Source organism: Carassius carassius, chromosome 37 (assembly GCF_963082965.1).
Source record: "Carassius carassius chromosome 37, fCarCar2.1, whole genome shotgun sequence".
NCBI classification, from domain to species: domain Eukaryota; kingdom Metazoa; phylum Chordata; class Actinopteri; order Cypriniformes; family Cyprinidae; genus Carassius; species Carassius carassius.
This window is the reverse complement of record NC_081791.1, coordinates 26,653,609-26,666,836: the sequence shown is the minus strand read 5'-3', so window position 1 is coordinate 26,666,836 and position 13,228 is coordinate 26,653,609. Positions and strand designations below refer to the sequence as shown.

Sequence of the window (13,228 nt, the reverse complement as noted above, 5' to 3'; positions counted from 1 at the left end):
CAGAACAAGAGCAGACCAAAATGTTTAATTACCTGCACTGTGTCGATCTTATGAACGCCTTCCAGTTTCTTTACGGCTTCTGATAGCAGAGCGGATGCCTCCTGAAGATCTGACACAAATGGATACAGTTTCTGTAACATAAAAATGTGTAATTGTAAAGTGTAATTTAATGAAATGTTATTAAATATATACATTTAATAATAAATCAAGATATAAAAATATACCAATAATATATTTATAAATAGTATTAAACATCAACATTGCATTATTAAATATGATAGTATATAATTTTACATATATAGTAATATATGATCAGTTATAATCTTGTATTATTGAATATCCTGCAATAATATAATTGAGAATATAAAATAATATAATAATATCATTGATAACATAAAGTTATATTTGTAATATAAAATTACATATATTAATATCATATATTAATATATTAATAGCAATAATATATTTATAATATAAAATATAATAATAATATAATAAATATTAAAATGTATTAGAATATAGCAATTTAATATGGTATAAATGTAAAATTATATTAAATCTAATATAATATAATACAATTTTATATATATATATATATATATATATATATATATATATAAATTTATATATATATATATATATATATATATATATAAAATAATAATAATAATTATTATTATTATTATTTTTTTTTTTTTTATAGATATATATATATATTTTTTTTTAATAATTTTATTAATAATGCTGGTAGGGATCAGATTGCTTTCCCGATAATGTACCTGATGGATCTGTAGCCAGACGCAGTGATTGTACTGGAAGGATCCATGCAGAGCTGCAGTTAGCTGACTGACATCCACTATTTTATAAAGAGCCTTAAGTGATGTCACAGTTTCCATCTGCAGCGGGTTGAGAAGATCAAAGTGAGATATGCATGCACCAGAATATTATAAAGAAAAGCACTGAAGACAGGTGTGTGCAATAATAGAAAGAAAAAACATCTCTCCTGACCATAACACCAGATCTTTTCTCATGACTGTGGCTGTTGTCCTTATTCAGCAGCAGCAGAACCCAATGCACAGCATGAGGATCGAGTTCCTGTGGACAAACACTCAATATTTAGTGCCGAAAGAGGTTTTCAAGCTGCAGTTTTAACCCAAACACACACACACACACTCACCTGGAGCATAAGGAGAGCTTTGGCGATCTCTGGATGTGGTGGTTTCTTCTGTGCATCAAACACCACCGTCATCCCTAGATCTTTTTCTTTCCTAAAAATAACATGCCTCATCAGTCTTTCAGCAGTGAACATCTCTATGGTGTGTTTGTAGGGCAGATGTTGTACCTGGTGATGGTGTGAAAGTACAGCAGTAGTTTACAGATCTCCTGGCTTGAAATGGGTGCAGAAGCCCAGACCTGATGATCTCCATAAATCTCCACCACTGCTCGGCCTGAACGATCCTGACCCCCTGCAGGAGGCAGATGAGGTCAGACGCACATTAGACCAGGACAAACACAGAACTAATGCTTTCATTACTACAGTCTGGGATTGTCTGATTCAGCTTGCCTTGTACAGTATATAGACATTGAATTTCAATAGAAAACAACATGGGCTCGTTCCAAAAACATGTTAGGAGAAGAAAGGGATGCTATTCATGGGGTTCTTAGTCTGTAGGTTTCATTGCTCAACAATAAGGATTTGTTGCTTGCTTGGTGGCACCAACACAGAATATTATTTAGTGATTTTTTTTATTTATTTAAAAATGCATGTGATTTTAATTTGGATTAAAATGAGATATTTGGGGGGTGGGGGTGGGGGGGGGTTACCTGTAAGACACATCATTCCTGAGTGAAGGAAGCCGTCAGCAGTAAGAGCAGGAGGTGTGGATGATCTAGATGGTGGTCTCTCACTTTCAGCTTGTGCTGATGCGTCTGAAAGATTTATCCGTGGTCCAGTAAGAGGAGGGGACAGAGCTTTTGAGTCCTGAGAGAGATCTTCAAAGGAATAAGTCAACGTGCATTAAAACATGATCAAAGATGTTGCTTTGCTTCTAATAAGATTCATTAGATCATAAAGAGTTGTCTTTGAATAAAACATATTGAACACATTTGATCAAACATTGATATTTTCCTCTTTTTTTCCTACATTAGACTCTTGAAAAGTGTCTGGATGGATGTAAAGATAGATGTAGAATGGATGTATGCATGGATGGAAAGATGGATATATATATGATGGAAGGATGTATGCGTGTAAAGATTTATGTATGGATGGAAATGCAGTTATGGAATGTATAGATGGAATGATAGATGATGGCATGTTGTATAGATAGATAAATATAGGATTATGTAAAGATACAGAGATAGGTAGATTGGTGGGTGGATAGATAGATAGATAGATAGATAGATTGATGGATGGATGGATGGATAGATACAGTAGATTGATCCAAACTGATCCAAACCTTGAGCTGTTAGTCGTCTTCTGTTTATTTTTGGAGACACGAGTCCAAAAGCGGTCGTCTTCTTCCCTGGAACCACATGCAGCCTGGGAATCATTTCAAAGTAGCTGCTTCTGTCCACCTCGTCTGTCTCTCCTTGGACAACAATGTGGCACTTCTCAGACGTCCCAACCACAGCTGGAATAAAACAGTGTATCTCGTCCTGAGAAATGTTGTGTGTTTGATCTTTATGTCCTTCACTGGAGGAGTTGCCTAATGGAGCTGTTTCTGAGGAGCTGAAACAATCGGTGTTTTCCTGAGAAGGTCTGTGAAAGCTTCTCGGCTCGTTTGGATGCCCAGATCTTTCTTTGGGTTTAATAGGTTTCTCCTGTGCTTCCATGAACCGACATTTTTGTGCTTTGGTCCCTTGTCCGTGTTTCCTCTGCATGCACGGCGTACAGGGTTCCTCTGCGAACCTCACGGTGCGAACACAAGCCTTACGTTCCTGAGTAGCACTGTTGGACCTCAGCAGAGGAGTATGAGTCTGAGCCCAAGTTTGTGAATATCCTTGGGTTTCTTTGGTAAGGTCAATTAGATCTTTGCAATTGCTAACCAAACTTCTGCTGTCCCATGTGTTTGGTGACACCCATCCCACCGGTCGCATCCCAGACTGAGTTGGATCCATTTCAGCATGTCTGGAACTACTGCTTTTGTCTACCAAACGCAAGGACACTGCTATACCATCCCGTGCAGGACAAATTCTCGTCTCGACTGAGAAATTAGAAGGGGTAGGTGTATGTGGATGGCACAGACTCAAAGACTCTTGTTGGTTTGAGGTAGACGAGGAGGCCATCCTCCGATCGTCTTCAAATTCAGGATTGGCCACCTCTTCCCAGGGAACCTTGACTATGCCCTGTTCGGTTTTGAGGACGCAGCGAGCCAGAGGCGTTCCATGTCTCCCATTGTTGAGTTCCTGAAGCCAGGCTTCAGTGAAGATGCTGGGGTACGAGGTCTCGGGTATTGGGGTTTCCTCCAGCTCACGTACCTCCTCCACCTCCAAAAGGCTCTGGACCACAATACGGGCTGCCTGGTTTCCAAACTGCACAATCTGCAGGTAGAAGTCTCCTGGTTTGAGCAGCAGAGGGTTAACGGGAGCGAGCTGGATCACAATGCGATCATGTAAACACAGAGGCCACCCGGAAAACCTGAACACCCTCTGAGAGTACGGAGCCTGTTCAGAACACACAGAAAATCAATTTAAGTGGAGGACATTTAGAACTCAGTTGAGAATCCCTTTTAGATTCCAATTGGAATGTTACATTTAAATTTAAATTTGAAATTCAGAAGCAAAACTTGGATCTAATGAATCCATTCATTAGAACTCATTATATATAAATACAAGAAATTCTTATAACTGTAAAGTATAAGTCAAATGTGATTTTATTAAAGCCTTTTTCAAAAACAATTTTTTTTTTAAGTTAATAAAGCAATAAGCCTTGCAAGTGCAGCTGATATTCCTCAGTGTGATGTCACATGTAAGTGCATTTTTAAGTGTTCACACTTACACTTCACTTAATTACTAAAGAGATTATAAGACAAGTATCTATGGAAGACCAGGCTGATAAAGAGCTTTATTAAAAGAGCTTGTGAAGTGATGCTCTTGATGTCAAAGATGTCCTATAATCACTGCTCTGAGCAGATGAACATCACACGGCCAGCTGCCTCCATCACTCAGTAATTGACCTCAGATTCTGCGGATCTTTATATATATATATAAATATATATATATATATATATATAAATATATATTCTAATTTCAGATGCAGTGTGTACTCTTCTTAAGATAAGATATGTGTTCTGTCAAGAAAACAAGTCAAAGGTAAATATCACTTATGAACAATGTTTTTTATTAATTAAAATTGTATTTTATTTGTAATATATGAAATGCTGGGTTTGCATCTCTGGCAATAGCTTGCCATTTTATTTTATTATTAAAATGTCTAAAATGATCTTTTCCATCACCTTTTTTCTTGTATAAATTGTGCAAAAAGTGTAAACTATTTATGTAAAATATTATTTTATTTTATTTGCAATGCATAAAATGATAGCTATGAAATCAGCACTAGTGGAGTTTTTATCATTATTATTATTATTATTATTATTAATTCTACTATTTTATGTTGTTTAAAATGTCCAAAAAGCTATTTTTCATCAAAGAATGAGCTGACATTTTGGTAAATTATGCAGAAAATGTCAAAATATTAATCAGTTTTATTTATAATAGATAAAATGATAGCTATGAAATCAGCCCTAAAAAGAGTTTGACATTTTATTTTATTATTTAAAATGTTTTAAAAGATCATTCCCATTTCAGAATAAGCTGAATATTTGGTAAATTATACAGAAAAAAATCCAAATATTATTGGATTTTATATAACATACATAAAATGCTGACTATAAAATCAGCCCCTAGCAGGGGTTTTCTGTTTTATTTTATTATGTAAAATATCTAAAAAGATCTTTCCCATCTCAGAATGTTATTAAATACATAATTTAAGATTGAGTTTCACCAAAAAATGGCACAATTCTCTTGTGATTCATGTATGTTAACTGTTGGACAAATTAAACCAGTGTGAGGGTGAAGAGACTTTTAAGAGAGTTGATTTTCTGCATTTTCAGAAGGTCAAAAGGGCCTATAGTTACAGAAGAAACACCCATATATTTAAGGCCCTGTTCTTCATCTGCTTTCCTTCACTAGTCGCTCGTTGCATGTTATGATTTCTGAGGTCAGTTATGTATGGTTTTTCCCACACTCACACAGGCCGCCTGCTGCACGCTCTCCAGAAGGTGCTTGGCAGGGATGAGGAAGTCGCTCAAACACTGGAGGGCGTCTCCATGGTAACGACCCTCAATGACCTGGAAGAGCTGGCCTAGGACAGTAGAGGCCGTGACCTCAAACGGTGGATAGAGGGCAGACAGACAGCTCTGGATCGATGAGTCCAGGGACTCAGGATTCTGTAAGAACACACATACAGGTGCAGTTCATGAAAATAAAAATATTATACTATTTATAGTATTTTATAAATAAGAAACATTTCTGATTATTATCAATGTTGAAAACTGATTCGTATTTTTGTGGAAACTGTGATTCATTTGTGACCCTGGACCATGAAATTGAGATTTATAAGATCTAAAAGCTGAATTAATAACCTTTCCATTGATTTATGGTTTATTAGGAGGACAATATTTGGCTGAGATAAAACTATTTGAAAATCTGGAATCAGAGGGTGCAAAAAAAATCAAAATATTGAGAAAATCGCCTTTAAAGCTTTCCAAATGAAGTTCTTAGCAATGCATATTACTTATCAAAAATCCATTTTGATATATTTATGGTAGGGAATTTACAAAATATCTTCATGGAACATAATCTTTATTTAATATCCTAATGATTTTTGAATAAAAAGAAAGAAAGAAAGAAAAAAACGCTAATTTTGACCCATGTAATATAGTTTTGTCTATTGCTACAAATATACTCATGCTACTTATGACTAGTTTTGTGCTCCAGAGTCAAATTTTATCTTTCAAGATTCTTTGATTAATAGAAAGTTCAAAAGAACAGAATTTATTTGAAATAGAAATCCCAATGTAATGTAAGAGTCTCAACACAAATGCATCTCCTGCTAGATCCTGGTTCTTAAAGAAATATGCATCCAGTTTTTAGTAAACAAAAAAAACAAGTGCAGCTCAAGCTTGCTCAGTTGAAGGTTGTGAGTGTAACAGACAGGTGTGGTCTGGTAGATTGTGAGACGGTCCAGGGGGAGTTTTCAGTTTCTCTGACTCTCAGGCCCAAATCCGGCCCTTTAGTCTGTGGATCTGGATTTAGCCGCTGCTGTTTCAGCAGTGATGGACCGCAGGGTTAATCGACATTCCTACTGTCCAGGGGGCTTAAGTGTGCACACACATACAGTACACATGCCATTTATGGACAAGGGCCCAAGTGTCAAGGTCCAAATTCATCAGAAACACGCATCTTGCTCTCATTCAACCAGAAAAAGTTACAGGGAAATTTCCAGAAAAATGTATGTGCTAGAAACTAATTTAATGTAAACATGAAATAAAAATGGTTTATTTCCTTAATAACGAGTCATCGGTGCATGCTATTTTAAGGCAATACACTATACAGACAATGACATTTTTTAATGCACTGGTCAAATTTTAGAAGCTGGGTTATTTTACATGTCTTCTTTTTAGTGGAAAGAAAACATCATGTTTATTTTATTACACTTAATCTATTTGTGCCTGTAGATTTCAATTATGATTCATATCTTTAAAGAGTTTTTTCTCCACTTCAGCAGCTCTTACATACACCAAACTTAGCAGTTTTATTCCTATCTGTATTCTGAAGGTTTCTACCGTGGGGTTTGTTCAATTATCATTTGTACTGATTTATATAGCATTTTATTCCTAAAATGTGCTCAAAATATGTATTTTTTCCTTTCTATTGACAGTATTAAAGTGACAAAAAGACATTCAGAATCCCCTCTATAAAAATATTCAACTCTAATATCTCAACAAAATTAAGCATGAATTGTGAACCTGGCTTAATCCAGTGTTCAGATTTATTTTCAGATAATGGATGCAAATTACTGCATTTTCATTAAGACAATGCCTCACTCGCATATTTAATGGTAAAATATGGTGATATCTATTAGTTATTAGTTAAAGTTTTGACTGCTTTTGAATTACTCTTGGTAAAGCCAGATTCAAGTTTTAAACAGCTTTTCGATAAATCTTTCTTTAGTGTACTTTTAATATATACTGACACAACATGTTTGAATCAGTGTCTTGAAGTGGATCTTGTGAAGTGTCTGATGTGAGAGTGGACACGTCTGTAATACTAGATCTGGGGTATTTCTGACAGATCCGCATTTATGTCAAGTGAGAAACAGACGCCACGTTTGAGACTTGTTGAAATGATCTCACATCGACCTCCGAATCTCCTCTGACCTCAGGGGCCATCCATCAAATCACATGACTGTGTGTGTGTTTGTGATGAGATGTAGGAGTGAACCCTAGTTTTTAGTGTCCAGTTTCTCTCTCATATATGCAAATAACAACAGTCTGTAGTTCATATCCAAATCCTGTCACAATAGTTTTTAAAGCACAGCAGAATTAAATTAATTTTAAAACACATTTGAAACACTTTAGTTGCAGACTGAAGCAAGAACAGTTAGATTTGCATTTATTTTTCATAGATTTGTACTGGCTTTCAGGGTTTGCATGTGTATAACAGTAATATGTAATTACTGCAATCAATGACATTTTAGGGTGGCAAATAATAGATTATTAGAGTAAATTTTACAATAAATGCAAAAAAATGTTTAACTATTTTTACAAGATTTCTATTTAATTTTAAGTTACTTGTTAATTATTTGTAATTATTTGTGAAATTTACAGGCATTTTCTAAGTGACAATTTTTCAAAGTACAATAATTAATCATTTTAATTGTTGTTTATTTTAATAATAAAAAAAATTGCACTACATTTATTGTTTTTCAAAAAACCTTCGGTAAAAATGTAAAACAAAATACATTTTTTTCAATAACATTAATATTTTTTTTCAGTTCAATTTTTGTAAAAGCATTCTTCTTATTGCAAGTAATTTTGTATCTATTTTCCTTAAAAGTAAATAAAATTTCTTTCATGATCTAAAGTGTTCTAAGACACACAGATTGGTCAAGGATTCTGATAGCAAACACATTTCTGTGACTTGTTCTCGATTTAATAAACTTAGAACTGAAACGTATAAACTTTAGAGCAACTGAACTGTAATTTAGTAACAGGAACGTGTTCCCTTATCACGTGTCGGAGCAAATGTTTGCATGTTACTTAATCCAGGACAGTCAGGCAACAAAGAACATTCATGCTTCTTCTGATGCATTAGGACCGGGACGCTCGACTTTCCTCAGAGGAAGGTCATCATGAGTTATGATTCACTGTCCAGTACAGACACGCTGCGCTTTTCTCTTGTCATGTTTCCCTCAATAAGTTTTATATATGTCATAAAATGACTCTACAAAATACAAATGGTGTAAAATTGTTTTTAAAACAAAACAGCACTATAAGATCTATTTGCATTTTAATAACACGGTTCATGACATTAAAGCACATGTGCAGAAGGTCTGAGAACAGAACAGAGTTACCGTACCATTCTGAGCAGAAGACAGCGCTTCTCCAGTTAAAGCTCCACGTCACTTTCTCTGAAGTCCCTTCTGAAGCAAATATGTGATTTATGTAGTGAAGCTGATCTGTGTGAAATAAATCCATCCATTCTGTCCGAGTCCAAACCAAACACTGAAGGACTCCTGTGTGTGTGTGTGTGTGTGTGTGTGTGTGTGTGTCTGTGTGTGTGTGTCTGTAAATGTGGGCTGTCCACATTACAGAGAAAGAGAGAGACTCTCTGATATTAGAAATGTAATTGTACTTATAAAAGTAACGTGATGCTGTTATGAATTGGTGAACGTACCAGAGTCAAATTTCTCTTTAAAGAAAATGTTTATAAAACATGGTAGTATCTTCCTTTCACATTTCTTCTCTCATCTTTTGAGATTTATTAATAAGTCAACTTGAAAAATCATAATACTGAAAAATTAATATAGTGCATATAAAAAAGTGGCAAAAACCTGTTTCACATTAAATGTTGATGAAATATTATGCAGTAATGAACTTTTTTCGAAAATGAATTGCAATAAAATCAAGAATGCTTAATTTTGATTTCATGTTGAATATGTTATTAATTAAAAAATAAGGGATTCTTATTCATATTTACCATGAATATGAAGTGTCTCCTTAGGTTGTATCAGCTGTTATTTTCAGTGCTTTCAGCTACTTTTTGAATCCACTTTCAAATTTGAAACATAAAAATTCAAACATAAAGGGATTTTAACTGTAAGTTCCACAGAGAACTTTTGATTTTTTAGTTATTAAAAAAACAACTATTTAATGTGTTAAAAGAATCAAGAAACCACTATGCTGATCTGATATGGAATATCAATATCTGTGATAAAACTTAAAGAAGTTTTAATTGGGCACCAAAAATATCATATTAGAATGATTTCTGAAGATCATGTGACACTGAAGACTGGAGGAATGATGCTGAAAATTCACAGAAATAATTAGCATTTTGCAATTTATTACAATAGAATTTGAATTTTAATATTTCACAATATTATGTTTTACTGTATTTTTGATCAAATAAATATGTATGCATATGTCCAAAACTATGTAAATCTGTGACTCAACATGAGACTTAGAACCTCATAAACTCTCGGGGAAGCCGACAAACGGTTAACAAGCGCAAACCGACAAATGTCCTTCATGACCCCCTCACAACAGCTGACCGCAGTCACAGACGAAAGCCCATGAGATGAACGGAGAGACACATTCCCCGGAGAGAACCGGAACCACAGCGTTACATTACTCACAATTACTCATGCAGAGATAACAGAAAAACTGTTCGCTTATTTGGGAAATGCTGATACAGCGATAATCAATCAATCAGTCAATCGAAAATTACACAATTAGGCATTTGACAAACAAAAGTCTGCTTTATAAACCACATGCACAAATGCAAATGTCTGTCGGAGAGAGAGAGGAAGCATAGAGGCGTTCAGCTCATAATTTCTCTACATGCTGAGTGAGAAATTACCGTTCCCAAGAGATCCATTAGATAAATAGCAGTTAAAGATAGCAGTCATTAAACCGACCCGGCCCTCCATGAGAGAGATGTGTGTGTGTTTAACTGATACAGGGAGTTTGAACACATACCACAGGCAGAAAACTATAGGGACTGGGCATCAGACATTGTGTTTAAAGCAATAGTTCACCCCAAAAATGAATTTGCTGAAAGTTTACTCAGCCTCAGGCCATCTAAGATGGAGATGAGTTTGTTTTTTCATGGTAAGACATCACTTGCTCACCAATCCATCTTCTGCAGTGAATGGTTGCCGTCAGAATGAAAGCCTTGTGGATTATTGTGATGTTTTTATCAGCTGTTTGAACTCTCATTCTGACGGCACCCATTCACTGCAGAGGATCCATTGCTGAGCAAGTGATGTAATCCAACATTTCTCCAAATCTGATGAAGAAACAAACTCATCTACATCTTGGATGAACTGAGGGTGAGTGAATGTTTACCAAATTTTTATTTTTGTTTAAATTCTGACCAAATGTGAACTTATAGCAAGCATCAATTTTCACAGCTGTTATGTAAGATAAAGTCTGCTGTCTAAAAAGGTTTTGTCCAACTTATTAATAAAAGCATAACTTTTAATGTTATATATATAATTTTTACTAATCTAGTAATTTTATGCAACATGCAGTGAATATTATGAATCATAAATAAAACTATTTTGAATTAATTTTCATATCAGTAACAGTGTATGTGCATTTATACAGCTTTTCTTTACTATTGGCAACAAGAGTTCTTTTAAAATCTTTTCAACAAAAAAGCAGCGTTACTAAATGATTCGGATGCTTTTGTGTTGTGGACAGCAGCGGACATCAGCCCTGCTCAGCAGCAGCAGCAGCACATTTAGAGCTGATCGCTGGTCCCACGTGCCTCAACACATCTAAACAGTCACGACCTCACAGAGAAAACAATGACTGATGCTCCTCTCTCTCTCTCCTCAGGGGAAACAGGAAGTGCCACAGCACATCTCAGGAAGCCCATCCGCGGGTCACAGTGAACTGTGCGGCCCGGGGCAGGTTTGACAGCGCTGCCATGACTGTCCTTGGCCCCGTGACAAATTCACATTATGTAAGAATGTAAACTGAAGTGAATTGACAACAGCGCTAAAGTTAGTCCCGCTGTAACTGGGGAGTCCAGACCTATCATCCAAGAGAGGAAGAGCCAGACACTCAGTTGTTACTACGATGAAGTTCAGTTCATTCACATTTGACAGTGATTACGTAATGGGCTTGTATTATAGACATGATTTTAGATTTTTAGATTTTTTTTGTTTTGTATTATAACATTCACAGTACAAACTAAAGTGCAAAAATGGGCTATTGACACAGCGAGAAAAAAAAAATAAAATAAAATTATATATGTATATTTATATATGTAGTGCTGTCAAATGATTAACTGCATCCAAAATAAATGTTTTTGTTTACATAATATACTGTATGTGTGTATATTTATTATATATATATAATGACACACAAACAGCATCATATATAAATATATTTAATATATAAACGTAACATATACATGCATACACATACAGTTTTGACTACAATACCCCTTGGAAAAAGCACTGTAAGTTTGTATAAAAAGTGCAGTTTTAGTAGATCTGAGGAAGGAAACTAAAGTAAAAAACAACAAAGAACAGTGTCAAATTTTAGGGGGTATTTGATTAAAAAGGAAAATTAAATTCTTTATGATTTTCCTCATAGAACTATCTTGAATATCATGTAGAAGTCATATGGATGACTTTTACGTTAAATTTAAGTTTGGTAAATTAAGCTATGTTTTCTATCCACTTTTATTGTATAAATGAGAGATTTATGTGTGTTTCACAGAAAAAGCACAAGTTTGGAATGACGTGAGGGTAAGTAAATGATGCCAGTTTTCATTTTTGGGTGTTTAGAAACTTCCAAATCCTCATCATTTTTTGGTGTTTAGAAAGATAGTGATTGACAAACCCCTTTGTGAAGCTGTTTGTCATCTGATGCAGCAGGTGCAGAGTATTGTTTGGATGATAAACCGTGTGATCGGCCTCGACGCGAGCTAATCACAGATCCCACTGTAATTCCTGACGGTTGATGAGAGCACGGATCTGAAATCATAATCCTCAGGGATTTTAATATTACAGGCAGTAATGCGACTCACGGCGGGAATGTTACAGTTACGCATCTGCCTCCTGCTGCCCTGCCATTCGTTTGAGAGACGGGTGCTATTTTAACTCACGGTGAGCAGAGGTTCTCATCTATCAGAGATTACTTGAGCCGCTTTCACGTAATGAGATCCGTTACAACATCCGCATGTGTTTGTGTGGCACTCCGGGCTTCGGTTGTTCTCATCTGAGGCTTAGTTTCAAAATAAATTACATTTTACAATATAATCTCATAGAAAACAGTTACTTGCTATGCTTTGCAACACTCAAAACACTCTGTCAGGGAGGTGTGAAATTCAGATTCAATTCTCTTTTTTAAATCATTAGTGTGAATTTAAATTGAATTAGCCTCAATCCACATGAAATTGAACTTAAACTGAATTTGGAATGACAGGATGAGGATTTATTTTATGGGGAAGTCGTGGCCTAATGGTTAGAGAGTCGGACTCCCAATCGAAAGGTTGTGAGTTCGAGTCCCGGGCCGGCAGGAATTGTGGGTGGGGGGAGTGCATGTACAGTTCTCTCTCCACCTTCAATACCACGACTTAGGTGCCCTTGAGCAAGGCACCGAACCCCCAACTGCTCCCCGGGCGCCGCAGCATAAATGGCTGCCCACTGCTCCGGGTGTGTGCTCACAGTGTGTGTGTGTGTTCACTGCTCTGTGTGTGTTTATTTCGGATGGGTTAAATGCAGAGCACAAATTCTGAGTATGGGTCACCATACTTGGCTGAATGTCACTTCACTTTCTTTTTTTTTTTATTTAATTGCAGTTCAAAGAAACCTTTGTTAAATCTTTGTCAAACCAACATTCAGAGTTTTTCTTGACCAACTTCGCTTTTCTTGTTAAAGGTAACAGTTTTCAGAATTTCTTGGAATTCCAATTAATTTCATATTCAAATT

The 13,228-nt window shown here is 35.5% G+C and overlaps 1 protein-coding gene across 1 annotated transcript in view; it reads right to left on the bottom strand.

Annotated features, from left to right (window-relative positions):
- si:dkey-65j6.2 (pleckstrin homology domain-containing family G member 4B) overlaps positions 1–13,228 on the bottom strand; it is a 51,581-nt gene that overhangs the window by 12,660 nt on the left and 25,693 nt on the right. The window contains exons 2-9 of the mRNA XM_059528654.1: positions 5,250–5,447; positions 2,457–3,663; positions 1,825–1,992; positions 1,343–1,466; positions 1,178–1,268; positions 1,009–1,095; positions 780–896; positions 33–131 (exon numbers count right to left, since the gene is read on the bottom strand). Coding sequence (XP_059384637.1) covers positions 33–131; positions 780–896; positions 1,009–1,095; positions 1,178–1,268; positions 1,343–1,466; positions 1,825–1,992; positions 2,457–3,663; positions 5,250–5,447 — 2,091 coding nt within the window. The remainder of the gene's footprint in view (positions 1–32; positions 132–779; positions 897–1,008; positions 1,096–1,177; positions 1,269–1,342; positions 1,467–1,824; positions 1,993–2,456; positions 3,664–5,249; positions 5,448–13,228) is intronic.